Source organism: Bufo bufo, chromosome 5 (genome assembly GCF_905171765.1).
Source record: "Bufo bufo chromosome 5, aBufBuf1.1, whole genome shotgun sequence".
Taxonomy (NCBI): domain Eukaryota; kingdom Metazoa; phylum Chordata; class Amphibia; order Anura; family Bufonidae; genus Bufo; species Bufo bufo.
In genome coordinates, this window is record NC_053393.1 from 159,247,735 (window position 1) to 159,275,300 (window position 27,566).

Sequence of the window (27,566 nt, forward strand, 5' to 3'; positions counted from 1 at the left end):
CCTGTCAAAATTGGGGGAAAGTTATAAAAATGCCAGCTTAACATTATTATTAAATTATTAAAGTACCATTAAGTTAAAATGTATACATTCCATACAAAAAGTTGTTAAATCTGACGTAAATGATTTAACACTGATTGCTGCAATGGCAATTGCACTTTTCTCTTTACAAAAATATTGTATTGTGGAAGAAAAAGTATCATTTGCTACCCTGTATGCACATAGGGACTGAACAATCCAGTCACATACATAAACCTCAAATAATGATAAACCCTCCACCCGAATGTTGTTTTTGGTAATTGGTACACTGAAGAACCCTAGATCTTGGTGCTTGATATCCCTTAGGCTTGGTTAGGAAGATCCGCTCTTCTTTCCATCTTTGTAATCATAAATGAGAACAGGCCCTAGAAAAGGAAACAAGGTAAACTCTCCTCCAGAACCCTTCTTAATGTTTTGTATTGTCCACTATCGAGGAAGCCATTCTCATCTGCTGTGACAATGTACAGAATGGTAACTTAGTCTCCTTGTCATAGACCTGAACCTAATTGACGTTGGTGTTGCGATACTAACAGAACTGATGTGATATCGTCATGTCTCAAGAAATAGTATATATTGTCCTTAATAGCTGCTACTATGAGATAGTTACTATAACTTTGACTTTACACATAAGGGGTGGTTGAAACATTTGTTTTGGTTCTTCGTGAGAAAATAAAGAGGAGATGAATTGTGACAAATGATGAAGAAAGTAAATAAGGATGACCCACATGATTGGTGGCAATCTTGGTGCAAATGTTGGCAGATGTTGAGTTTAGTGGGGTATAAGTCTTAAGTAAGAGTGTAATTAACACATGTACTACTTTCTTCATTATATTTATGAAAGCTACTTTCCTCTCTAAAAAAAATGTATAATCTACATTTGGGAGAAGCCAAATCTGATGGAAAACCGACCCAACACCATTCCTGCTCACACGACTCTCATCAGCCCTAAACACATGAATACATTTTTTTATTGTGGTTCAGTTTTGTATGTGTGCATACACAATAGACAACCCAACAACCAGGAGGATATGCAGCTATTTATCCTCAAGACCATTTGGCATTCTCATAGCTAGCCTAGTTTGGCAACCAGTGAATGATATCTGGTTTCAACAATCTGCCAAAGTCAAGTAAAGCTGTGTTTAATGTTGCTACAAGGAGAATCAGGCTTGAATTGTAGAAAATAGAATGTGATCTCCTTCTACTGGATAGAGTAGGACAGGAGTGACAGAAGCAAAAACTTCTTGAGATGATTAGAAAAGTTGAAATAGTGGATTTAGCCATTTAAGATAAATGAGGGAATAAAGTGAGATTCACCAACTGGAAGCCTGTAAAGTAAAACATGGTCAAGTGTCTTTTCACAAGGCAGCATGTGTGATGGAGTATAAAGGCCTTCTTCTAATGAGGAGTAAATGCATCATCCAGTTTAGGAAGTTCATTCAATAGTGGCTTCTTAGAACATGATCTCGAAAGATATTGGTCTCAATCCTCTTGCATAGATGTTTTACAATGTTCTCCATAAATCTCCACATAAACCAAGGCACTAAGGATTATAAAGTAGTCTTCATGGAAATCTGCAGACTTGGCTTTAAAAAGTACAAGGAGGAGGTTTACTGAAGCAAAAAAACATTCCAACAGTTATCAAGCCAAGGCCAGGGCACACCAAGAATCTTGTCGGACAGAACCGCCAACTTCAGAGGGGGATCCCAAACTGACAGCTGAGTACAGCCCATCTTGCCCTGTGTACTTTAGTGCATTGTTAGCTGGGCTTGTGCTCCCACTTTGCTGAGAAGACATTAACAATGACCCAACCTTCAAAAAGAACATAAAAAGGACACAAATTAAAAATCGGTGGTAAGACAGTAAGCAGTAAATATGTTAACTTGGTTAAGACACGACATTCACAGGCTGTGTGTGGTATAGATGTTTTATCTATGCTGTCAACTATGATAATATAAGGGTAAAATGTGTAGAAAAGTGAAAATAGAAAAAGATACCTACAATCTAAACAGATGTAAGTATTTGCATTTCTAATGTGATTTCTTAAGTCAATGAGTTAGGCTACTTTCACACTAGCGTTCGGGGCTCCGCTTGTGAGTTCCGTTTGAAGGGGCTCACAAGCGGCCCCGAACGGATCCGTCCAGCCCTAATGCATTCTGAATGGATGCGGATCCGCTCAGAATGCATCAGTCTGGCTCCGTTTGTCCTCCGTTCCGCTCAGCAGGCGGACACCTGAACGCAGCTTGCAGCGTTCAGGTGTCCGCCTGGCCGTGCGGAGGCAAACGGATCCGTCCAGACTTACAATGTAAGTCAATGGGGACGGACCCGTTTGAAGTTGACACAGTATGGCTCAATTTTCAAACTGATCCGTCTCCCATTGACTTTCAATGTAAAGTCAAAACGGATCCGTTTGCATTATCATGAACAAAAAAAAAAAATTTTTTTTTTTTTTTTGTTCATGGTAATGCAAACGGATCCGTTCTGAATGGATCTAAGCGTTTGCATTATAGGTGCGGATCCGTCTGGGCACATACCAGACGGATCCGACCTAAACGCAGGTGTGAAAGTAGCCTTAAGCAGCTTTCTGTCTTATAAACAGCTGAATGACTCAACAGATCCTAAAGTCTATATCATATTCATTTTGTAAAATAGTGGTAACAACGTAGGAACAAGTTTCTTCCTGGGTGAATGCAAAAACTGTTTGCTGCTATTTCATAAGAATATATACATTTTATAATAAAAACAGTCATAGTAATAAAATTATTTACTTTGAAGGTTGCAAAAAAGTGGGGAAAAAATAGGTTGTGGACTGAAAATCATTGATTATAGTCTACAGAAAAAAAAAATTGTTAATTACTTTATAAAGACACTGGATTATAATGGTGCAAATATGTCATAAAATATGGTGCGCAAACATCTGCCATATATTTACACATAGGGACAGATTTATCACTTCGCTATAAAACAGTGCCAGGCCCAATCTGATATTCTTTCTAGCCTATGCCACATTCATCAACAGGATATGTGCCTGCACCCTGTTTGTATGGCATGCCCAGATTAATAAATCTGCCCCATTGTGCCAACAATCAACAGTTTTCTCTTTTCTTTCTTTTTTTTTAAAAGGTTTGTTTGAAATAGACACAATACATCCTCCGTTATTTAGACCACAATATGACCGCCTAGACTGACACACAGGATTTCCCTAAGGTTATATTGCATCAAATAACGTATTGTGAGGGGTAAATATATGTGCGAGTTAGAATATGACCTATTATCTACATTTATTTCTATTTATGTTCCTCTAGAAATATAGTTGTTAAGTTGCTCAACAATATCTGATACTTCAAGCAAAGGATTCCAAACTCAGAACTTCAAGATAGACGTGTTTTCTTTTTTCTCTGAGGAGTTCACAGAGCCAGACATATCAGGCGCTCTCTGCTAGGAATTCAATGCGGCTATACTTAAGTTGTCACTGTAAATTATGGCATCAAGATTTGAAAGAAGGATCTACTAACTATGGAATTGCAGCCATCGGCCAATGATATGAAGTCACATAGTGCCATTTATAGGTCATTGATTAACTGTATTCCCCCACCCAAGTTCAAAAGGTAAAATAGTTACTTAAAGGGGTTGGCCACTTTCTAGTTACTATTAACCAATGTATATGTGAGATGATTATACGGCACTTACTAATATAGCCTTTGTTAAAATTCTGCACCATTTTCTATATTTCACAAGAAATCCTCCTTCTGTGCCGTCCATACAGAGGTCCTGTCCATAAAATGGCTGCTGATGGTGGGTCATGTGACCAGACAAATCACCAACATGTGATGTCTCCTTCATTCAAACACAGTGCACCTGCATTAAACTTCCAACATGGCAGGTGCAGTGTATTGGACTGGAGGAAGCATCACATAGAGGTGATCTGCCTGGTCACATGACCCACCATCAACGGCCATTTTATGGACAGGACCTCTGAGTGGGCAGCACAAAAGACTGTGTAAACAAGGGGGCATACATTATAAAATTTAGAAAATGGTGCAGAATTTCAACATAGGCTATGTTAGTAAGTGTCATATAGTAATCTTAAAGGAAAAACTTCATATAAAGATATTCAGATGCCTATAATGCATTACAGCACTGAATTAATCCTTTTAGGGTACAACCAAACGACTCAGTCATGTTGGGGATGATATATAATCTTCATATAAAGATATTCAGATGCCTATAATGCATTACAGCACTGAATTAATCCTTTTAGGGTACAACCAAACGACTCAGTCATGTTGGGGATGATATATAATCTTCATATAAAGATATTCAGATGCCTATAATGCATTACAGCACTAAATTAATCCTTTTAGGGTACAACCACACGTCGCAGTCATGGCTGAGGTTGAGTATCAAGTGCCCGTACGGGATGCAGCTGGCTCTTGTTAAAACCAATGAGTGCACTGTTTTGTCAGTCTGCATTGTTAATGGACCCGCTGCACCTTCAATACCACGCAGCCATTAACAATGCAGACCAACTAAACAGCACGGTCTTCATTGGTTAACAAGATGGAATTCTACCACAGTGCGGCCATTCCTTGCGGTTGTTCCCTAATGACCAGGCCTGAAAATGCTTTTTCATGATTTAGCACATGTGGTGGTTTAACGGCCCTTACTTTTTTATTGTGTGACTACCAAAAATTTTATTTAGTTTTCGGAGTTTTTTTTAGCTTTATTTGCAGTAAAATGTATACTAAATCTAAAAGTCAAACTATAGCTCTTTATTCTTTCAGCCCTGGAGTTGTTTTTTTTTTTTCATTTTTGCATTTACGTTTTTTACTCCCTGCCTTTCTAGTGCCATAACTTTTTTTATTTTTCCGTTCACATAGCCATATGAGGGCTTGTTGTTTGGGGGACAAATTGCAATTTCCAATTCCACCATTTAATATTACATACAATATAGCACGAAGCTGAAAAAAAATCCCAAAGGAGGTGAGATAGGGAAAAAAAACGCATGGGTTTTTCTTTTACAGCATTCTCTTTACAGTAAAACTGACCAGTTACTTTCATTCTCCAAGTAGGTTTGATTACGGAAATACCACATATGCATAGTTTTTCTTGGGTTTTTATACTAGAAAAAAAAAAAGAAAACCTTGAAAAAAAAATAATTAGTTTCGTCTCCATATTCAGACTTTTTTTTTGTTATGTTTATGGAGCTGTGTGGGGCTCATTTTTCGTGGGGTGATCTGTACTTTACCAATTTGGGGTGTGTACTAGTGATGATCGAGCATGCTCGGCTGAACACCAGTTTGGCTCGAGCCTTTCGATGTTTGGCACATGGCGGTATTCGGCCGAATACCGCATGTGCGCGAGCGCAATGCTCAAGTCTCCGCCCCGCAAGTTTCTTGGCTGCTACGCAGCCAATAGACGTGCAGGTAGGTACTGCCCTCACTGTAATGTCGTAGCCATGTTGGCTGCTGCCATTACAGTGATTGGCTGGCCGGAACGCGTCATCCTGTGCTATATAGCACCCGATGACGCATGTTCGGCTCATTATTAGTCAGGGAGTGCTGTGCTGAGGAAGGGACAGACAGTGTAGGGAGTGATTTAAGAATATTTTTACCTAATATTTTTAAAACTTCAGGGACCCAAAAGTCCTTTTCCGGATTATTGTGTGTGGCAGCAGCAATCTATATCCTTAGCGCAACCTGTGCTAAATAGCTAAAACTTTACAGAATCAAAAGTCCTTCAAAGGACTGTTGTGTGTGGCAGCAATATCTATTTTTAGCGCATCCTGTGCTAAATAGCATACAATAGTTAGGCCGCTGCAGACAGCGGCATTAGCTGTGCCACATCTCCAGTGTAAAGTGTGCGCATCCAAAAAGAATCTGTGACATCTAGTGTACTTTTCCCGTAACTGGTGTTTGCTGCGGACAGTGACATTAGCTGCGCCACATCTCCTATGTAAAGTGTGCACATCCCAAAAATCTCTGTGACATCCAGTGTACTTTTTCCGTAGACGGTGTCCGCTTCTGACAGTGCCATTAGCTGCGCCACATCTCCAGTGTAAAGTGTGCACATCCCAAAAATATCTGTGACATCCAGTGAACTTTTTCAATAGACGGTGTCCGCTTCTGACAGTGACATTACAAATGCCACATCTCCAGTGTAAAGTGTGCACTTAAAAAATGTATCTGTGACATATAGTGTACTTTTTACGTAGACGCTTTGGACAGTGAGATTACCGGTAGTACCTCTCCTGTATAACGTTTCCTCATCCCAAATACCTGTGACATTCCCTGTAATTTGTTATTAGTCGCTGGTGACAGCATTGACATTATCTGTGGCATATCTCCTGTGTGACGTTTCCACATCCCAAATACCTTTTTAAAAAAATTTGCGCATACACTTCCAAATCCTACGCTACTGTACGTGTGACATACTTTCAAGCATATATAACATTTAATATGAAGAAGGCGAGCAGTAAGAGACGGGGAAGTGGCCGTGATGCTGATGGTGCACGTAGAGGCCGTGGCCCTGGGCGCGTTTAAACTTTGCCTGCTGCCAGAGCACAAGAAAAACAATAATCCACGATACCTAGCTTCATGTCCCAGTTTGCAGGACGGCGCAAACACCACTTTTGAAGTCAAACCAGTGCAACCAGGTGGTCGGTTGGATTGCAGCAGATAATGCTTCCAGTCGCTTAAGCACCACCCTGTCTTCCACCAAGTCCAGTCTCGGTAGTCTGGTCAACACAATCCTGACCCTGATCCTCCTTCCTCCCACCATGGAGAGTCCTGGGAAAACAAGTGATTCCACACTCGGATATTCTGAGGAGCTATTTTCTGCGCCATTCCTTGATTTGGCCCTCTCGCCAAGCACGCTTGAAGAGGGACAGATCTTGTGCCCTGATTCCCAAACTCTTGAGCATCTCCAGTCACAAGAAGATGACGGTGGGGAACAGCAATTAGTGTTTAATGAGGTGGATGATGATGATGAGACACAGTTGCCAATAAGTCAATTACTGTCAAGAGGGTGATGAAGAGGATGAGACACAGTTGTCAATCACTGAGGTTGTGGATAGGTCAACAAGTCACGAGGATGAGCAGAGTGAGGAAGTGGAAGAGAAGGTGGTGGACGATGAAGTCACTGACCCAACCTGGGAAGGTGGAAAGCCGAGCGATGACAGCAGTACAGAGGGGGAGGGATCTGCTGCACCGCAACAGGCTGGAAGAGGCAGTGGGGTGGCAAAAGGGAGAAGGCGCGGTCCACACCAAACAGGCCCGCAACTGTTCCACGGAGCACCCCCTTGCAGAAATCTCCCTTGCCAAGGGGTAGGTGTTCTGTAGTATGGCGCTTTTTTGAGGAAAGTGCGGACGACAAAAGAATAGTACTTTGCAACCTGTGCCATACCAAAATGAGTCGGGGCGTGAACACTAGCAACCTCACCACCACCAGCATGATCCGCCACATGGCATCTAAACACTGTAATAAGTGGGCCGAACGCCTGGGTCCACAGTCTGTGTCTGCGGGTCACACCACTGCCTCCTCTTCCCCTGTGTTACGTGCTGGCCAGTCCTCTGTCAAAGGCGCAGGCCCGGATGCATCCCGCCCTGCACCTGGACCTTCGCAAGCACCATCAGCGACCACATCCACTTCCGTGTCCCAACGGAGCGTACAAATGTCCTTACCCTAGGAATTTGAACGCAAGCGCAAATCCCCATCCACCCACCCACAGGCCATAGTACTAAATGCACAACTTTCAAAATTACTGGCCCTGGAAATGTTGCCATTTAGGCTTGTGGACACTGAGGCCTTCCGTGGCCTGATGTCGCAGTCCCCAACCGCCACTATTTTTCAAGGTGTGCCATGCCCACCTTACACCAACATGTGTCCCGTAACATCACACGTGCCCTGACCAACGCAGTTACAGGGAAGGTCCACTTAACCACGGATACATGGACAAGTTCATTCGGCCAGGGATGCTACATTTCCCTGACCGCACACTGGGTGAACATTGTGGAGGCCGGGGGAACGAGTCGTACCCTGGGATGGCACAGGTGCTACCGACACCAAGGATTGCGGGCCCTAATTCCATCAGGGTTTCCGCTGCCACAGGGTTTCCGCGGCTCCAACCCCCCAATTCTCCTCCTCCGCCTCCTTCTCCACTTCCACCTCTAAATAATCCGCGTGCGCCACCACTCAGCCATCAGTCGGTAGCACTGCAGTGGGGAAGCATCAACATGCCGTGCTGAAGCTGATCTGCTTAGGTGACAAACAGCACACCGCCACAGAGCTGTGGCAGGGGATAAGAGACCAGACTAAGCTGTGGCTCTCGCCACTCAACCTAGGACCACGGATGGATGTGTCTGATAATGACCGTAATTTGGTGGCCGCTTTGGAGCTCGGCAAGCTCACACACATCCTATGCCTAGCCCACATCTTAAACTTCAGCGGTTTCTCAAGACCTACCCCAATTTGCCTGAGCTACTGGTGAAGGTGCACCGCGTGTGTGCATTTTTTCCGCAAGTCATCGACAGCTTCAGTCGGTTTGTCAACGCTGCAGCAGCGCTGGAAATTGCCAGCTCACCGGCTGTTGTGCGACGTGAGCATGCTCTGGAACTCCACGTTCCACATGTTGGCCATGCTTTGTGAGCAGCAGAGGGCAGTAGTGGAATACCAGCTGCAACATGGTCATCGCCTTTCCAGTCAGCTTCCGCTATTCACAAGTGAGGAGTGGGCATGGATGTCTGACCTCTGTGAGGTTTTAAGAAACTTTGAAGAATCAACACAGATGGTGAGCGGCGATAATGCTATTATCAGCGTAACCATCCCACTTCTGTGTCTACTCAAACGCTCGCTGCTCACAATTAAAGAGGACCTTTCACCGATTATGACAATGTGAACTAAGTATACAGACATGGAGAGCGGCGCCCGGGGATCTCACTGCACTTACTATTATCCCTGGGCGCCGCTCCGTTCTCCCGCTATGCCCTCCGGTATCTTCGGTCACTAAGTTATGGTAGGCGAGATTTGGAGATTTCAGTCACTAAGTTATGGTAGGCGGAGTCAGCCCTTGTTCTGCTGTAGCGCTGGCCAATCGCAGCGCAGAGCTCACAGCCTGGGAGGTTCTTTTCTCCCAGGCTGTGAGCTCTGCAATGCCCTCCGTTCTCCCGCTATGCCCTCCGGTATCTTCGGTCACTAAGTTATTGTAGGCGGAGTCTGCCCTTGTTCTGCTGTAGCGCTGGCCAATCGCAGCGCAGAGCTCACAGCCTGGGAGGTTCTTTTCTCCCAGGCTGTGAGCTCTGCAATGCGATTGGCCAGCGCTACAGCAGAACAAGGGCAGACTCCGCCTACAATAACTTAGTGACCGAAGATACCGGAGGGCATAGCGGGAGAACGGAGCGGCGCCCAGGGATAATAGTAAGTGCAGTGAGATCCCCGGGCGCCGCTCTCCATGTCTGTATACTTAGTTCACATTGTAATAATCGGTGAAAGGTCCTCTTTAAGGACAACACTTTGCATGTGGAAGAGGTGGTAATGGGGGAGGACGATATGCAGGGTGATAGCCAGACCACCCTCAGTTCGTCTTCTCAGCGCGAATTGGACGATTAAGAGGAGGAGGAGAAGCAGGAGACGGTTGCCTCCGCTACAGATGGTAGTACAAATGGAAGTTTAATTCCATCTGTTCTGCGTGGGTAGGCAGAAGAGGAGGAAAGTGATGAGGAGATTGAGAGTCATCCTCCTGAGGAGGACAACGAAGTCTTGCCTGTTGGTACTCTGGCATACATGGCTGACTTCATGTTAGGCTGCCTTTCCAGCGACCCGCGCGTTATACGCATTTTAACAATACGGATTACTAGTTGTTCACCCTTATCGACCCCCGCTACAAAGAGAACTTCTCATCTCTCATTCTTCTGGTGGAGAGGACGAGCAAACCGGTGTAATACCAGAAGGACCTTGTTGAAAAATTGCTCCAAAAAATTTCCATCTGACAACGCTGGCGGCAGAGTCCGTAGTTCCTTGGGAAACTTAGGAGGGGAGACCAGGAGAACACACAGCAGTTCCAACAGAGGCAGGGCAACACACTTTAAAGCCTAGGACAGTTTCATGACACCCCACCAGCACCCTCACCCTGATCCACGGCCTACTGTGACAAGGAGGGAAACATTTTGGAAGATGGGGAAGGGAGTACACAGCATCCTAAATGATCCCTCAGTGCCTTACAACTACTGGGTATCCAAGCTGGACACGTGGCACGAACTGGCGCTCTACGCCTTGGAGGTGCTGGCCTGCCCTGCTGCCAGCGTTTTGTCTGAGTGGGTATCTAGTGCTGCTGGTGGCATTATAACAGATAAGCATATCCGCCTGTCAATTGAAAATGCTGACAGGTTAACTCTTATAAAAATGAACAAGGATTGATTGACCACGACTTCTCGACTCCACCAGAGGAAAGCGGCTGAACATAAAGGCACTTTAAATGTGTTGTTTATAATGTACTGAATACACTGTATTCCCATGCACCCCTTCCACCACAAACAAGGGTATATGGTTGAATGTTCCTTTTCTCATCCTCCTCCTCCTCTTCCATCATATCAACATGCTTATTCATTGCATATAATGCCCTCGCATATAAAATTTTACAGGGTCAGCTCACCTGCAGGCCCTCGTATATAATTTTTTAGAGAGTCAGCTCAGCTGCAGGCCCTCGCATATAATCTATTACAGGGTCAGCTCACCAGCAGCCCCTCACCTACAATCTTTTACAGGGTCAGCTTACCTGCATGCCCTCATATAATGTTTTACAGGGTCAGCTCACCAGCAGGCCCGCACCTAAAATCTTTTATAGGGTCAGCTCAGGTGCAGGCCCACGCATATAATTTTTTAGAGGGTCAGTTCACCAGCAGGCCCTCACCTACAATCTTTTACAAGGTCAGCTCACCTGCAGGCTCTTGCATATAATGTTTTACAGGGTCAGCTCATCAGCAGGCCCGCACCTAAAATCTTTTACAGGGTCAGCTCACCTGCAGGCCCTCGCATATAATTTTTTAGATTGTCAGCTCACCAGCAGGCCATCAATCATAATTTTTTAATGGTGTATGATGCCCTCCTTTATGTGTAATAAAGGGTGTAATGAAACGTTGGTTCCTTGTAATTTTTGGCAGCCCTTTCACTTAGTGCATAGGCTTTATGAGTGTAGGAGTCCCACTACCTGAACAATTGTACCACAATGTGAATGAGGCCCTCCTTTATGTGATATACAGGTTGTATCGGAGTGCCTCTTCCTTGTAATTTTTGGCAGCACTTGCACTTTATATACAAGTAAATATACAGGAAAGAATGTTTCCTAAGGCCTCTTTCATACGGGCGAGTTTTCCACGCGGGTGCAATGCGTGGGGTGAACGCATTGCACCCGCACTGAATCCGGACCCATTTATTACTATGGGGCTGTGCACATGAGCTGTGATTTTCACGCATCACTTGTGCGTTCGGTGAAAATGGCAGCATGCTCTATATTGTGCGTTTTTCACGCAATGCAGGCCCCATAGAAGTGAACGGGGGGCTGCGGATGAGGCGCGATTTTCACGCATGTTTGCTAGGTGACAATCGGGATGGGGACCTGATCTTTACTATTTTTCCTTATAACATGGTTATAAGGGAAAATAATAGCATTCTTCATACAGAATGCTAAGTAAATTAGGGATAGAGGGGTTAAAAAAAAAAATAATAATTAAACTTACCTCATCCCCTTTTTCGGCGCAGCCTGGCTTGTCTTCTTTCTTATTCTTTGAGGACCTGGGAGAAAAGGGCCTTTGGTGACGTCACTGCGCTCATCACATGGTCCATCACATGATCCATCACCAGCCTGTAAAAGTGGCGTACTACTCGGACAACATCGTTCCCAGCAGCGACCTGGGAGTCCAAGATGCAGCCAGACATCCACCCCATGCTGTTCCCGAACCATTTCAGTGGTGTTTCCATCAATTTAGGAACTTTTCGTATGAACCATACACCCTCCCCTCTTCAGAGCAGGGGGTGCCTGGTTTAATGCTCGGGTTCTCTCATTGACTTCCATTGTGCATCCCGAGGTGTTTGGCTCGAGCCCCCTAGCACTATGGTGTACTACTTTTTGATCACTTTTCATTTAATTTTTTTGTGGGAGGAGAAGCAATCAAAAAACTGCAAATCAGCCATATTGACGTTTTGCCATTTTCTGTATGGGATAAATATTTAATAGTACAGGCGTTTTTTTTATTTATTTTTTTATTTTGGGGAAAGGGGGGTGAATAAAATTTTTATATAAAAAAAAAAACATTTATTTATTTTTACACATTTTTTTTCTAAAAAGCAAACATTAGATTGCTTCTTTCATAGATTCTAATGCATTATTTCTATGGGAATTATACTATGTTCCTATGGAGCCCTGCAACAGACAGGGGCTCCATAGGAACTAATGTGCTGTAACCTCCTGTCACACAGGAGGACAGGGGCTGCCGCACACACACTCCGGCTTCCCCTAAACCACGCCGGGGGGAGCCATAGCAACCTGGAAGTGCACACTTCTAGGTTTTAGTGTGTCCAGATGTTGTGGTCACGTTTGACCACAGCATCTGAAGGTTTAAAAGTCCACTACTAGCATTACCACCAGTTGTGGACATTAGCCGCGGGTGTCTGATGTATCAAACAAAATAAATTCTGTTGGTCGTTTTGCTACATAATATATTTTCACATGAATAGGGTGATAATGGTGACTGTTTTAGTCGTTGTGGGCATTTTTTTTTCTCGTTTAAGGGCTCATGCACACGAACGTATTTTCTTTCCATGTTCATTCCGGGGTTTTTTTTAAGACCGTATGCAGAACCATTTATTTCAATGGAACCGCAAAAAAAACTGAACTTACTACATGTCCATTCAGTTTCCGTATGTCTGTATTTCCGTTCTGCAAAAAAAATAGAACATGCCCTATTATTGTCCGCATTACGGACAAGGATAGAATTGTTCTATTAGGGTCCAGCTGTTCTGTCCCGCAAAATATGGAATGCACATGGACGTAATCCGTATTTTTTGCAGATCTGTTTTTTGCGGACTGCTAAATACATATGATCGTGTGCATGAGCCCTAACGCTGAGGTCACACCAGTTATTTGATCAGTTATTTCCATCAGTTATTGTGAGCCAAAACCTGTAGTGAAGCCTACCCAGAGATAAGGTCATCCAAAGGAGCCCTGGTTACAGAGAAAACAGCCCTCCCTGTGGGAGCATTTGACACAGGCAGAGCTGATCAGGGTCTGCTAAGACCCAGCAGCTCTGCTGTGCCTGAGACATCCAGCAATAACATGATCACTGGGTACAGTAAAGGAAGCGGCTTAGCCGACTCATCTAATCATTGCTTAGAGCTCATTAAGCACTATGCACCAACTGAAGGAATATACAGAAGTGGTAATAAACTAACACTGACAGCCGGGTAACCGTTAAATAATCCCACGTTATACAAGTATAGCGCCCCCGGTTTCTAGCAACTAGTATCAGGCAGCTGCTGCCAAGGCCAATAAAATTATGGGTTGCATCAAAAGAAGGACACATTATAGTCAATAGGGTCGGCGGCATTCCCGTAACATCTGCCAATGCCAGACACAGATAGCTCCGGTAGGCTGTTCTCTGCTCGAACAGCCTGCTGGAACAACGTGAATAAAGTTGGTGCATGGCAAGACATTTTTGTCTAACTTTATGCCACCTACTGGTCGGCTTCCTTTGGTACAAAATGTTCAAAATAAAGTGCACCAATTTTTGGCACAGTGACGCTATTCAGGTGCCTATATACCCTGCTTTACTCTACTATGCGTTACTATAATACTGAGACTATAGGCACACAGTCAATGGTCAGTGTGTGATAAGTGATTTCCAGCAGTGATTGTGAACCAAAACCAGGTACAGGTAAAAAACTAAAAACAGGAGCAAATATTTCCATTATACCTTATCTCTGTGTAGCCTCCATTCCTGGTTTTGGCTCACAACCTTTGATGGAAATCATGGATCAAACACTGACTGTGTGAAAGTGGCCTTAGTGTGCCCTTTAGGAGGGTTGGTGCATTTTATTTTCCACCTCGAGAGACAGAAAGAATTATCAATAATCTTGATAATGTAACCATCTAGGTTTTAATGTAAATAATTCAATGAATTCTTTTAATTATTGTGATGATGATCTCCTGCTGTTTTAATATGGATCAACATACAGCAAAAATCTATATTTTTGCCTTTGATACACAGCGAAGCGTCATAGTGAATATGGTTTGGGCGTGTAGATAAAATATCTGTGGTATGAAGATAAAATTGCTGACACAACTTTCTAGTGAATAGATCTAAGCCAGAGTCCTTCAGTACTTGGAACTGTTTTGCAATAAATCCATTTAGTGCCCTAAACACTGAATTCTTTTAGCATTCCTTTACTTTTACTGAGCTCTGTTATTTGTATATGTCCATAATCCTGAGAGTCTCTATATGTATGAATAAAAAGCGTTACAGAATGGAATAAAACATGGAAGCATCACACTTAATATAACTAGCCAATATGCACGTTGTAAATGTAATGATGAATCATTTTTCTGTTTCTCTCATTGTCTACTTGTGAGATTCCTTATACAACATTCTGGATCCCACAGGACCAGGGTGCCCCAGGTTGCATCCACATAGTCAGAATTTCTGAAGTTTTGGAAACCAAAATCAGAGGGGGATAAAAAAAAAAAAAGGAGAATCCACTGCATCATACCCTTATAGTGTTATGGCGGTTCATCTCAAAATATTTGCTTCCTAGTACGTGATTCGGTTTGCTGATGACCTCATATAAGAATCATATCTATCTAAGGTCCCGTATTTTTGGTCCGCATCCGATCCACATTTTTTGCTGATTGGATGCAGTCCCATTCATATCAATGAGTCCGCAAAAGATACTGACAGCGCACAGTGTGCTGTCTACATCCATATGTCTGTAGTCCCACAAAAAATATAGAACATGTCCTATTCTTGTCAATAGGCATTGTTAAAATGGATCCACAGACAAAAAAAAACTGATGCAACATGAACGTCACATGGATGTCATCCATATTTTTGCAGACCGCAAAATACATGTGGTTGTGTGAATGCACCCTAAACTTGCAATGAAATGTTTTTCTTAGTTCTCATTGGTTATACTGTAGTAAAGATTTCTTAAAGAGGTTCAGATTCTTGAATCCGGTCTGTTTTAATTGATTATAAACATAGAGCATTCATCTACTCAGTAGGGGACTGGACCGTTAGTTCCCTTTAAGGTTGGAATTCAGCTAGCCCTGGAACCTGCTTAGGGGTTCCTCAGAAGACAGGAGCAGTAATAAATGTTACATTTGGAATAGGGTTTCCTCCATGATAAAACAATTTTAAAAGAAGTAAAAACCAATGAAAAGGATTGTGTCAAAGGTCACAAAAACCATGACTGTTTTAAAATAAAATATAGAAATAAAAAGTCATTGTGTGTATGACTAGCAATTAGGCACTTATCTTTTAGATACAACTTAACCAAATTGAAACAGAATCCTACTTTTTATATTGGCTTGGTTATGACTTATGATTTTCTTGCATACATGCTATCAGACATTGAAAGCTAAATGTTTGCCGAGATAACTTCCTCAAGATAAGATAGTGGGAAAGATAAGACGTTGTGTTGTATTCTTATGTTATCGTATGACACTTACCCCAGAAGCTGTGCTCTGATTGTTAGGAGAACCGTTCTTTACACAGTCGTCAGAGTTTGTGGATGACGTTGTGGAAGTCGGAGTCATAGGGATTTGGTGGTTACCAGTACCTAGAAATGACATATACGCTATAATAAGATTTTGATGTACGTGGTGGTTTATAGATATATCACAGGAGCTACAGGAAATTCATTTTTTTTTTATTTTGTCGCCACTGTACATGGCTTAAAAGGGTTTTCCAGGATTTTGATATTGATTGCCTACCCTCAGGATAGGTCATCAATATGAGAATGAAAGGGGTCTGACTCCCGGCACCCCTGCTGAATCCTCTAGTGAGTGTTGCTGCATCCTTCCCGCTTACCAAGAACAGCGACGTCCATTTGATAGCAGCTGTGCTTGATATCGCAGCTGAGCGCCATTCACTTCAATGGGACTGAGTAGCACCTGCCATGTGACTGATTAACGTGAGCTCTACGGCCTCTTTGAACAGCTGATCGGTAGGGTTACCGGGAGTAGGACCCCCACCGATCATCTTGAGAACCTATCCTGAGGATATGCCATCAATATGAAAATACCAGAAAGCCCCTTTCAGAGAAAATGTGGCCAATAGCTTTGAACTTGAGTGCAGAATAATAGATATGATTTACATGGTTTCTGACATTTTTGTATGTATTTATTTTCTCCAGCTATTCTGCCCCGATACCCTATCCTTCTATTTGCATAGGTTTAGCACTAGAGGGCTCAGCTGGAGGATATGAAGGCATCTGCAAACCATCCATAACAATACAAAGTGAAGACCGAGATCTTTCTCTGGTGGCAGCAGCATCATTATGCAAACTGAAGCATAGGATGTCACAGTTCTTTAACAAAGGAATGGAACTGCAAGCTTCAACAATTTAGCAGGAGTAAATTATTTTAAAAAATGTTTCAAAAGGTTCCCTAATTTCATTAGTTTGCTTTGACGTGATATGTAATGTTTTGCTGGATCAATGTTGGTTTCAGTATTATTTTGGTTCGTTTTTTTTTCTCTTCGTTGTATTTGCATTTAATTTTTTCTGCAAATTGTTTTTACATATTTTGTATTTCTTTACATAAAATATTCCCCACAAGAGGTCATAAACTAAATTCACAGTTTATGTTTTACCATGCAGAGGAAAGCAGACGTCTACTGGGGCATTACTCTCTGACAACAATGTAAGATATTTCACTTCAATAACACACTTTATGTAATTATTTGTGAACTTTTTTTAAATTCCATTCATTATATATATATAAACGAAAAAATTCAATAAACGGAAAAAAAATTATATATACAGTATATATATATAAAAAATTATATATATATATATATATATATATATATATATATATATATAGTCTAAAAAAAAAAGCTCAGCAGCGCTCCCCTGCTTCATTTAGGAAGCATGGAAATGCCTAGAATAGGGCATACAAGGCAACTTGAAAATGAAGAGATTGAATCCAACTTCCAATAAAAGCGATGACCTTTATTCCTCCTAGCAGTAAAATCCAAGATAAGCACAAACAACGTCTACGCATTTCAGATCATGGATTAAAGACCCTTACTCATGACACTGCTTTTATTGGAAGATGGATTCAATGTCTTCATTTTCAAACATATATATATATATATATATATATACACACACACGTACAACCTACCATTACTAGAAGAGGACTTTGACTTATTTAGATTCTTTGGCTTTCGCTTTCTAGTTTGGATCCCTTCTTTCTTCATAGCCAGTGGTCGAGGAACCTGCAAGAACAGGAATACAAGATTATTCTTCCTAAATATATAAAAGGGAATATAAATCTACAATACATTCCGCTTCCTAAATATATAAAATGTCCTGTTTTCCACAAATGGACTTGTAACCTGTCAATTCACCTTTGCAAAGCTTACACCCTGGAAGGGCTCTATTTTTCCATAAAAATCACTATAAAAAGATTATATTAAATGTGCCCTAATTTTTAACATGGTATTTGTTATGGATCATTTGGACTTCTACTCCAGGGGGGCAACATTGCTTATATGTCTTAAATCTCTACATTTATACAGAGCGTATTTGCATCAATAGTTGCTTATATACAGAGGTAGATATTAAATATAGGAGGGAGGCACTGCTTAGATTTTTAATGACTTCCTACAGAACATGAAGCACAGACCCCAAGTGTCCATGTGCAATACCTAGTAAATGTAGAAGAATCCCATAATTGACAATATTGAAAAAATTCTGTTGAACAAGTGATCACTAATATCTTTCAAAAAAATTGGGAGTAAAAGGGGTTTTCTGAAACTTTTATACTGATGATCTCTCCTTAGAATAGGTCATCAGTATCGGATTGGTGAGGCTCCAACACCCAGGACCCCTGCCAATCAGCTGTTTGAGAAGGCACCGCTCACAGTCGGGCCACTGCCTTCTCTCAGCTCACCAAGCATAGCATAGTACATTGTATACTGGTTGTGCTTGGTATTGCAGGTCAGCCCCATTCACTTCAATAGGGGCTGAGCTGTGCCTAGGCCATGTGACTGCTGAACGTGACATCACTGGTCTAGGAAAAGCTGGAGAAGGCCCCGATGCTACTGCCAGTGCTGCGGCCTTCTCAAATAGCTGATCGACGGGTGATCATCAGTTAAAAAAAATGTTCAAAAAACCCTTTAACAGGCTCCAACAGCTATAATATGATATATATTGAAAATTAGGACTTATAGCAAAAGAAATGTAGCAAGAAAAAGTAAAACATACCCCATGTAACTTCATGTACAGGCCACAGGCATTGCATACAGGCTCACCCTCTGTATTCCTGCGCCATAATGTCGTAGTTGATGTGTGACAGTTGGCACAAGACAGCCCAATCCTCCTTGAAGAAGGCTGCATAAACAGGTAAGAAATAAAAGAACTTCCGTAAATGTCAGATTTCAACTGATTAAAGAGACAATCATTGGACTATAACATTTGCTGCCAGGGTCTTAAATATTTCCCATAAATCTAATTAACAGCAGTATAAAGATCAATGGACCTGTGAGTAATAATGTATTAAGATATGTTATCGCTGTCTGTAAAATTAATGGTTGTTTTAAAAAAACAGAGATAAAGGTCCTTGTAATGCAATAAAGAACAAACAAGGATTGATCTTATGCAATAGGTTACCAAGAAAGAAAGCAAATAATGGCACCACGGGTGATCACAGGGCCAATGCACCTCTTTATAATGAGAAGATCTCCAGACAGACCTCCTGATAATACAACATTTAGTCCTTTGACCCCTTATTTTTGGTAATCTGTAGTCCAGGCTTATAAACCTTACCAGTGTTAGGCTAGGTTCACATCTTTGTTTGGTAGAGGAGCAGACTACCGAAATTACCGTATGTGGCACAGTTGGACACCTGTGGGCACCACCACACCCTCATTCAATATAATGGGATTTGGCAGGGAACTGGCATAAATTCTAGAAAAAATACTTTCTGAAAGAAAGTTGGCATTGATACTGGAAACCCACCAGATACCTGCTGGATCCCTTTATAGTAAATAGGGATCTGGCGGTGGCCGGTATTTTCCAACTATGGCAGATATGGTAATTCCGGTAGTCTGCTCCTTTGCTGGAACAGACCACTAGAATACCAAACCAGAGATGTGAACCTAGCCTTAGGCTGGGTGTACATATATCAGTTGTCTCCGACCACGATCACAGGTAATGTACCAGATTCATGAACAATCCCATAGAAAACTACGAGATCAGTTCTAGCTTCAGTTTGCCTCTGGTATTTTCTGCACCACCCTAGTAGGAAACTAATATGGATCACTGGATATAACTGAAGGGGCACCTAGTCTAAAGATCATAGATGGTGACTGCTGGCCTTAGGTGTCATAAAGGAATAGCAATGTAAGTAGCAACCGACCTCTTGTTTGCTGCTAGAACATTACTATAGGAAGTGTGTTACACATTAATAACTATGTTGCATTTTACAAAAAGTAGACAGCTTGTTATGAAGCAAAGAATAATAAATGCCATATGGACAATGCATGATCACTTCTTAATCTGTTCTCAAACTACAAATGAACTTTTGGCAGCAAGGTCCACGTTGCAAATAAGCCCTTTATGACTCTATATCCCGCACTTTGAAGCCAAGGTAGAGCAGTCTCATATTAAAAGCAGCCATATAACAAAACTAAACACAGCTTTATTAGTGCCAGTGTGTACAATGGACAATGACTCTCTCGCAGACATAAAAGCAAACGGGTGTAATAACGATGGCAAAGGTACAAAGGGACATATTAAAAACAATTGGGAAATAACATGAACAATTCATCATTTTCTCTTCATATGCTCTACTATGGAGTTATTTAATTACCATCCACTGCTTACTCGTTGAATAATGGGATCATATCATATACATAGGCAGCGTGGCATTTGTCCTCATGAATACGACTAATAGACCAAGGGATTTTCTGGGACTTTGTCACTGATAGCTTATCTTAGTATAGATAGGTCATCGGTGTTTGATTGGTACAGATCTGTCCAAAGGGATCTGAAGCTTTCATTATACTAAAAGACGGCGTCTCGCAGGTTGGTCCTCCACTGATCAGACATTGATTGATTGGCCTATCCTAGGGTTAAAGGGGTTGTCTGAGATACCGTAATTCAAAATCTCAGACAACCCAGAAAATAGCTTAAAATTAAAGTGATACTCATCTGTTTCTCCAGTGCAGTTCTCTGAGGCGCTGGTCCGGTACTCCTTGCTCTGTTTGTCGATAAACAGCAGTGGTGATGTGACTGGATAAGTCACATGACCGCTGCAGCCAATCACTGTCCTCGGCAGTCTAGAGCTGAGGAGATTGACTGCAGTGGTCACGTACTGTGTTCTGGCACATCGCTGCACACATCACAGGATTTGGCACATCACCACTGCAGCCAATCACTGTCCTCGGCAGTCTAGAGCTGAGGAGATTGACTGCAGTGGTCACGTACTGTGTTCTGGCACATCGCTGTACACATCACAGGATTTGGCACATCACCACTGCAGCCAATCAATGTCCTCGGCAGTCTAGAGCTGAGGAGATTGACTGCAGTGGTCACGTACTGTGTTCTGGCACATCGCTGTACACATCACAGGATTTGGCACATTACCACTGCAGCCAATTACTGTCCTCTGCTGTTGACAATGATTGGCTGCAGCGGTCACGTGACTTATTCAGGAACATAACTTGCTGCTGCTTGCCAACAAACAGCATGATGAATTCCAGACCAGTGTTACCGAAAACTGGAGAAACAGGTCACTCCCTTTTTTTTTTAAGCTACTCTAGGGGGCTTAATATAGCCCCTTTATGATACATATACAGTGGTCCCTCAAGATACAATTGCCTCAGGATACAATATTTTCAACATACAATGGTGTTTCCTGACCCATCTTAAGTTGGCTCCACATACAATGCCTCAGACTCAGACCCAACCAATCAAGGCCACTTCTCTGGTAAAATAGATGGATTAGTTGCTGGTTAGCAGCTATTACTGACTGTTATATGTAAGGGCTTGTTTTATCTGTCTTATTTTTCTTAAATCTTCATTTTCTATTATCTTGTGTGACATTTTGGGGCTTTGGAATCGATTACTCAACTTACAATGGTCGTCCTAGAACCAATTAATATTGTAAGGCTACTTTCACTTTAGCGTTTTTTGCGGATACGTCATGGATCTGCAAAAACGCTTCTGTTACAGTAATACAACCGCATGCATCCGTCATGAACGTATTCGGTTGTATTACGTCTTCTATAGCCATGACGGATCTGTCATGAACACCATTGAAGGTCAATGGGGGACGGATCCGTTTTCTGTTGTGTCAGCGAAAACAGATCCGTCCCCATTGACTTACATTGTGTGTCAGGACGATTCCGTTTGGCTCCGCTTCGTCAGGCGGACAGCAAAACGCTGCAAGCAGTGTTTTGGTGTCCGCCTCCAGAGCGGAATGGAGACTGATCGGAGGCAAACTGATGAATTCTGAGCGGATCCTTTTCCATTCAGAATGTATTGGGGCAAAACTGATCAGTTTTGGACCGCTTGTGAGAGCCCTGAACAGATCTCACAAACGGAAAGCCAAAACACCAGTGTGAAAGTAGCCTAACTTGAGGGACCACTGTATGTGATAACTTCAATATTTTGTGTCACAGATCTGCCCCAAAGCACCATTCTGTGGAACTGTGGCTGCAGGAGATATGGACAGTGTTTTCTTTTATACTCTCCTATTCAGAATTCTACGAATTGTATGTCCCCTGCGTACATCTCCCCCATGTAATCTCTGGTCCTCACAGAGCGCCTTCTTGTTTATTTCTTACATCACATGATTGTCTCCAGGGTTTTTTTCATGCATGCCCTGAACTGTGGCTGCCCCACACGTCTAACATGTCTTCCACCACCGAACCCTTCACTAACAACCAGAAAACCCAAGTCTTCCGAAAAGTTAAAAAACCCCAGTAACCATCTGTCCCCCTCCCCTTATAGATTGCAAGCCCCGCAGGTGCCGTCCTCTCTCCTTCTGTGCTAGGCTGTCCTTAATTTAGTTTATGTTTCTTGTTGCTTCAGAATTAATACATAAAATAATAATAAAGGAAATGTTTTTTTTTACAATAAATAAAATTATTATTAAAGGTATGTGAACAAGTTAGAAACAAATGTTACTAATGATACAATTCATGCTACTTTTAGCTTGTACATTTCATCATTTAGCTGCATGTCGTGAAACGGATACACACAATACAATTTGCCCCCAATTCAGCTAGCGTAATGGTAGCATTCTGGTAAATGGGCATGCACACATGCAAGCTGTCTGTATGGCTAAAATGCGTTTCTCTATCATTTATTTCAATGTCTTTTTTTTTTTGTACAATATCAGATTATAAATGGAGATTGTAGAATTTAATTGGAACAAACACAAAAAATTTTTTTTTATATTTCCATATCCTGTTGTGACTGAGGGCACAGATTCTGATTGGTTGTAACTGCTTGTCTACATAAAGAGATGAAAACTCTAATCGTTGTCAGTTGTCTTTTCCAGTCAACTCATCATGTCAAGACATTGATCCTAAAACTAATATCCACCCCTTGAAGTACTTTGGGTGTTGGTTCAGCCTCCACTATGTGCTGCTCCATTTGACCTGTATTTGACAACATTCCTCCATGGGGATTGCCCGCTGTATCTCTGGCAGAGGAGTATGCCAAAGGTGAACATGGCTGTCTTTATATGTCAGTTTTGGTTCATGAAAATGCAGGCCGACATCTGAGATCACCTCTGATCAAACAGACATTGCTGATATCACCACATATTTTACACTTTGCTCAATATTGCACATACTCTGTGAATCATAAAGGGGTTCTCCGAGTTAATTAAAAGCAATTAAAGGTTATAAAACAAAAAATTGAGCCTATACTCAACTGTTACTCCCCCTGCAGCACCACCGGTCATGTGCAAGGCTGCAGCACTGAGGTACCCGTATATGGCACATGACCGCTGCAACCAACCACTGTCCTCAGCGGTCTTGTGCCATGTACCTCTGAGGCCAGTGACTGGCTGATCATATATAATGTCATATACAGCTATGTCACCGCTGAAGCCTTGTACACAAGCACAGGTGACAAGGACCAGAGCTGTGGCACCACAAATATTGAGAGAGTGACAGGTAGGTATAAGCAGATTTTTTTTATTTTAGGACATTTGGAGACTTTTGCCAAGTATTTAACTCATATAACCCCTTTAAAGAGGTTTTCCGATAACATAGATTTTTAAGCAAGCGCCCGCAGCCTGCCCCCTGAAATAGAAGATTCATACTGTTCTAGTTCTTCTCGCTGCCTCCATCTTCTGGTGCCCGCACTGTTTACCTCCAGCAGTGCATGGGCATGGTCACCTGCGCCGCTCCAGCCAATGAATGGCTTCAGCAGTGATGTGGCCACAAGTGGGCAACAGAAGATGGAGGCAGCACAAAGGACCGGAGCAGTATGGAGCACCCTGCGGCACTTGCTTTAAGAGCCTCTTTAACGATTGCACGTTATACAGATGTCGGCAGGAGCACAGGACTAAGATACTCCCAGAGGTGGCAGAACTTTTATAATGCCATCTAAAAATGATGGCTTTATAGACCTAATCAGAATAAAAAAGTACATAATGTACATCTTAAGGCTCGGTTGAAACAGGGGTATTTTGTGGAATTTTTCAGCATTTTTGGCTTTTTTTCACTTGCATTTTTTTTTCTGATAAAAACACCCCCTCTAGATGTTAGCTGAATGTCTATGAAGGACACACAAGCATTTCTTTGCTAGTGCCATTGTTTTTGTAGTTGGTGACGTTGTTTGTGCCTCTGGCATTTTGAAAGACATGCAGTTCACACATTTGTTTGAAAAAAAAAAAAAAAAGCTCAGGCAGTGTGGAAAACACAATTCAAGTGTTTTCTAGGGCATTTTTTAATGGCCAGACAATGCCTGTGTGTAGGCTTCTTTCACACACAAATTTACTCTGACCTTATTTGACCACAAAAAAAAAAAACATCCATAGAAACCCCTTATGTTTTTTCCATACCGCATGCGTTTTTGCTGTGTTTTTTAACAATTTTTCGAAATATGAGTTTTTTTTCACACATTATTTTCCATATAGAGAAACGCCTGAAAAAAACATCATTGCTTCAAGATGATGCATGAAAAAAAATGCCATAGACACAAAAAAGCCACACATTTGAAAAAAATAAATAAATAACATAGCAGTAGCAAAAAAAAAAAAAAAAAGCTTGTGTCTCCTGCCTTTCATATTTTCCACAGTCAACTAAGGCCAAGTTCACACTTCAGTTATTGTGAGCCAAAACCTGTATAGTAGTGAGGCCTGTATAGGGGAAGAAGATTTGTAAGTATTTTGTGTTTTTGACCCCCACCTGGTTTTGGCTCACAATATCTGATGGATATAAATGTCCAAATAACTGAAGTGTGAACTCAGCCTAACATGTGGAGCTGGTGTTTTTGCAAGAAAAAATGCAGATTAAAAAAAAAAACACACAAAAAAACTGCCACAAAATATCTACAGTATGTGGGAATGCAGCCTCATGCTTCATTTTTGCATGCATTCAGCATACAATGCCGAAGGGTTCCTTCTGGTGTCATAGGTGTCTATCATGTGATGGAAACGCCATTGCTTCATAGTTTCCATTATTCACATAACCACTGACTACCAGAATAAAATGGTCTGACTCTGGGAACTCTGTGAAACATTGTAAGTGCCCTCTGGCGTGGTACTGAAAATAGGGTCAATTCCATACAGGTGAAACTCGAAAAATTAAAATATCTTGCAAAACTCCATTTATTTCAGTAAGGCTACATTCACACGTCAGTATTTTTCTATATCCCGATTTTCGGTCCGTTTTTTGCGGATCCGTTGTTCCTGAAAATGTTTCCGCATGTCATCCGTTTTTTGCGGATCCACAAAAAATGGAAACATGTATAAATTTCAATAAGCAAATAAAGTTGTTTGGATTTCTTTGAAAAAAAAAAAAATAATAATTTAAATGCAATTTCCAGGAACGGAATCCGCATAAAACGGATGACATACGTAATGACATCCGAATGTCTTCCGTTTTTTGCGGATCCATTGACTTTGTATTGTACCAGGATCCGAATTTTGCGGAAAAGAATAGGACATGTTTTATATTTAAACGGACATGCGGAACGGAACAACGGAAACGGACAGCACACATTGTGCTGTCCGATTTTTTCCAGGACCCATTGAAAATGAATGGGTCCAGATCTGGTCCAGATCTGTTCTGCAAAAAACGGAACAGATCAGGAAAGAAAAAACGGACGTGTGAATGGACCCTTATGGAAATTAAAAGGAATTGCATTACGGTAATACAGCTTAAAATTAGAATTTTGTGAAAAGGTTTATTATTCTAGGCTCAAAGTGTCACACTCTAGTCAGCTAACTAATCCATATCCTCTGAGCAAAGGGGACCCGAGATTGTGACTTTGGGGTTTCATAAGCTGTAAGCCATAATCATCCAAATTATACCAAATAAAGGCTTGAAATGTCTTGCTTTGCATGTAATGAGTCCATCTCATATGTTAGTTTCACCTTTTAAGTTGCATTACTGAAATAAATGAACTTTGCGCGATATTCTAATTTTTCGAGTTTCACCTGTAGTTTTCTAGGAGATGTTCACATACATCCAGAACATCAGTTATGATGCCAGATGGCAAATAGCTCCAGACAGAAAAATGCTGCATCTTACGTTTTTCTGTGCACTAAGTGTACTTACACATATCATGTCCGGCTCTGCAAAAAAATAACTGGCCGGACGCGACTTTAACTGGCCGGACGCGACTGATATATGTACACTAAGACAGGAACACGTTGCAGATTCTACAGTCTTACAATAAGGGCTCATGCACACGAACGTATTTTCTTTCCGCTTTACTTCAATGGGTCCGCAAAAACAACGGAAGGTACTCAGTGTGCATTCCGTTTCTGTATTTCTGTTCCGCAAAAAGGTAGTGCATGTCCTATTATTGTCCGCAAATCTCGGTCCAAGGCCCCATTCAAGTCAACGGGTCCGCAAAAAATACGGAACGCACGCGGAACACATCCGAATGTCATCCATACTGTAGAACTGCTATGCCCAGCCAATATTGCTCATGTGTTTGGTGATCAATAAGTTACTGTTTCCGTTTCCAATCCGCAAAAAAACGGATCGCATACGGAAACCATACGGATATCTTTTGTGGAATAACGGAACAGAAGAGGACTAAAAGCAGAGAGAAAAAAAACCTCAGATACGGAACAACGGATCTGTAAAAAACGGACCGCAAAACAACAACGGTCGTGTGCATGAGCCCTTAAAGCAAATGTGTTAGGCTGCGTTCACACGCTCAGGTTTCCTGAATCCCGCTGCCGTTTTAGAAGCCAAAATTAGGAGTAGATCATAAAAGGAGAGAAAGTTTAAAGGACCGATACAACTTCTATTTTTTTATTCAATCCTGTATCTGGCTTCCAAAACTGAAGGTATGGCTGCACCCTTACACAGATGATTGATTGAACAATCGGAATCCTATTTCCTTCTGCAGTCTTGTCGGATTGTTAGCACGAATCCCAGATGGATTTGCTCATCTCTGAACTGAATCCCATATTCTAAAAGTTTAAGCTCAGCCCCAAATATTTCACAATAGCGCGCCCTCCAGTATTCATCCTCATCCGAACACAGGGACAGGTCTAGTCCAGCTGTCAGGAGAGGAGGCGACCGGCCACTGTTCATACACTGTGGGGCACGATGACCTGGAGACAATATTCCCATTAGCGGGACAAAGCACAATGGCTACTGATACATGACAACGGAGGTAGGACCACACCGTAAGGATTCCTCACGCAGTTTTGGAAGCATAAAATAGAAAAAGTATAAGGCCTCATGCACACGACCATATTTTGTTTCCGTGTCCGATCCGTTTTTTTTGCGGATAGGATGCGGACCCATTCATTTCAATGGGTCCGCAAAAAACGCGGACAGCACACCGTGTGCTGTCCGCATGAGTATGTCCGTTCCGTTGCTCCGCAAATAAAATAGTGCATGTCCTATTTTTTTCTAGTTTGCGGACAAGGATAGGCATTATTACAATGGATCCGCAAAAAAAATACGGAACGTCATCTGTGCGGACCGCAAAACACATACAGTCGTGTGCATGTATCCTAAGGGACAGATATTAATTTTTTTTTTCGTTCCCTGCTGGTGTGGTCGTACCCTAGGGGCTCATGCACCCCACCGTAGCCTGTTTAGCAGTCT

At 42.0% G+C, this 27,566-nt stretch overlaps 1 protein-coding gene across 3 annotated transcripts in view; it reads right to left on the bottom strand.

Moving 5' to 3' along the window:
* Positions 1-692: 692 nt before the first annotated feature.
* The window catches only part of GATA6 (GATA binding protein 6), a 39,459-nt gene continuing 12,585 nt past the window's right edge, over positions 693-27,566 (bottom strand). For all 3 annotated transcript variants that reach the window (XM_040431917.1, XM_040431916.1, XM_040431915.1), the window contains 4 exons: positions 18,514-18,639; positions 17,429-17,522; positions 15,749-15,858; positions 693-1,845 (listed from right to left, as the gene is read on the bottom strand). In XM_040431917.1, coding sequence (XP_040287851.1) covers positions 1,675-1,845; positions 15,749-15,858; positions 17,429-17,522; positions 18,514-18,639 — 501 coding nt within the window. In that variant the 3' untranslated portion in view covers positions 693-1,674. The remainder of the gene's footprint in view (positions 1,846-15,748; positions 15,859-17,428; positions 17,523-18,513; positions 18,640-27,566) is intronic.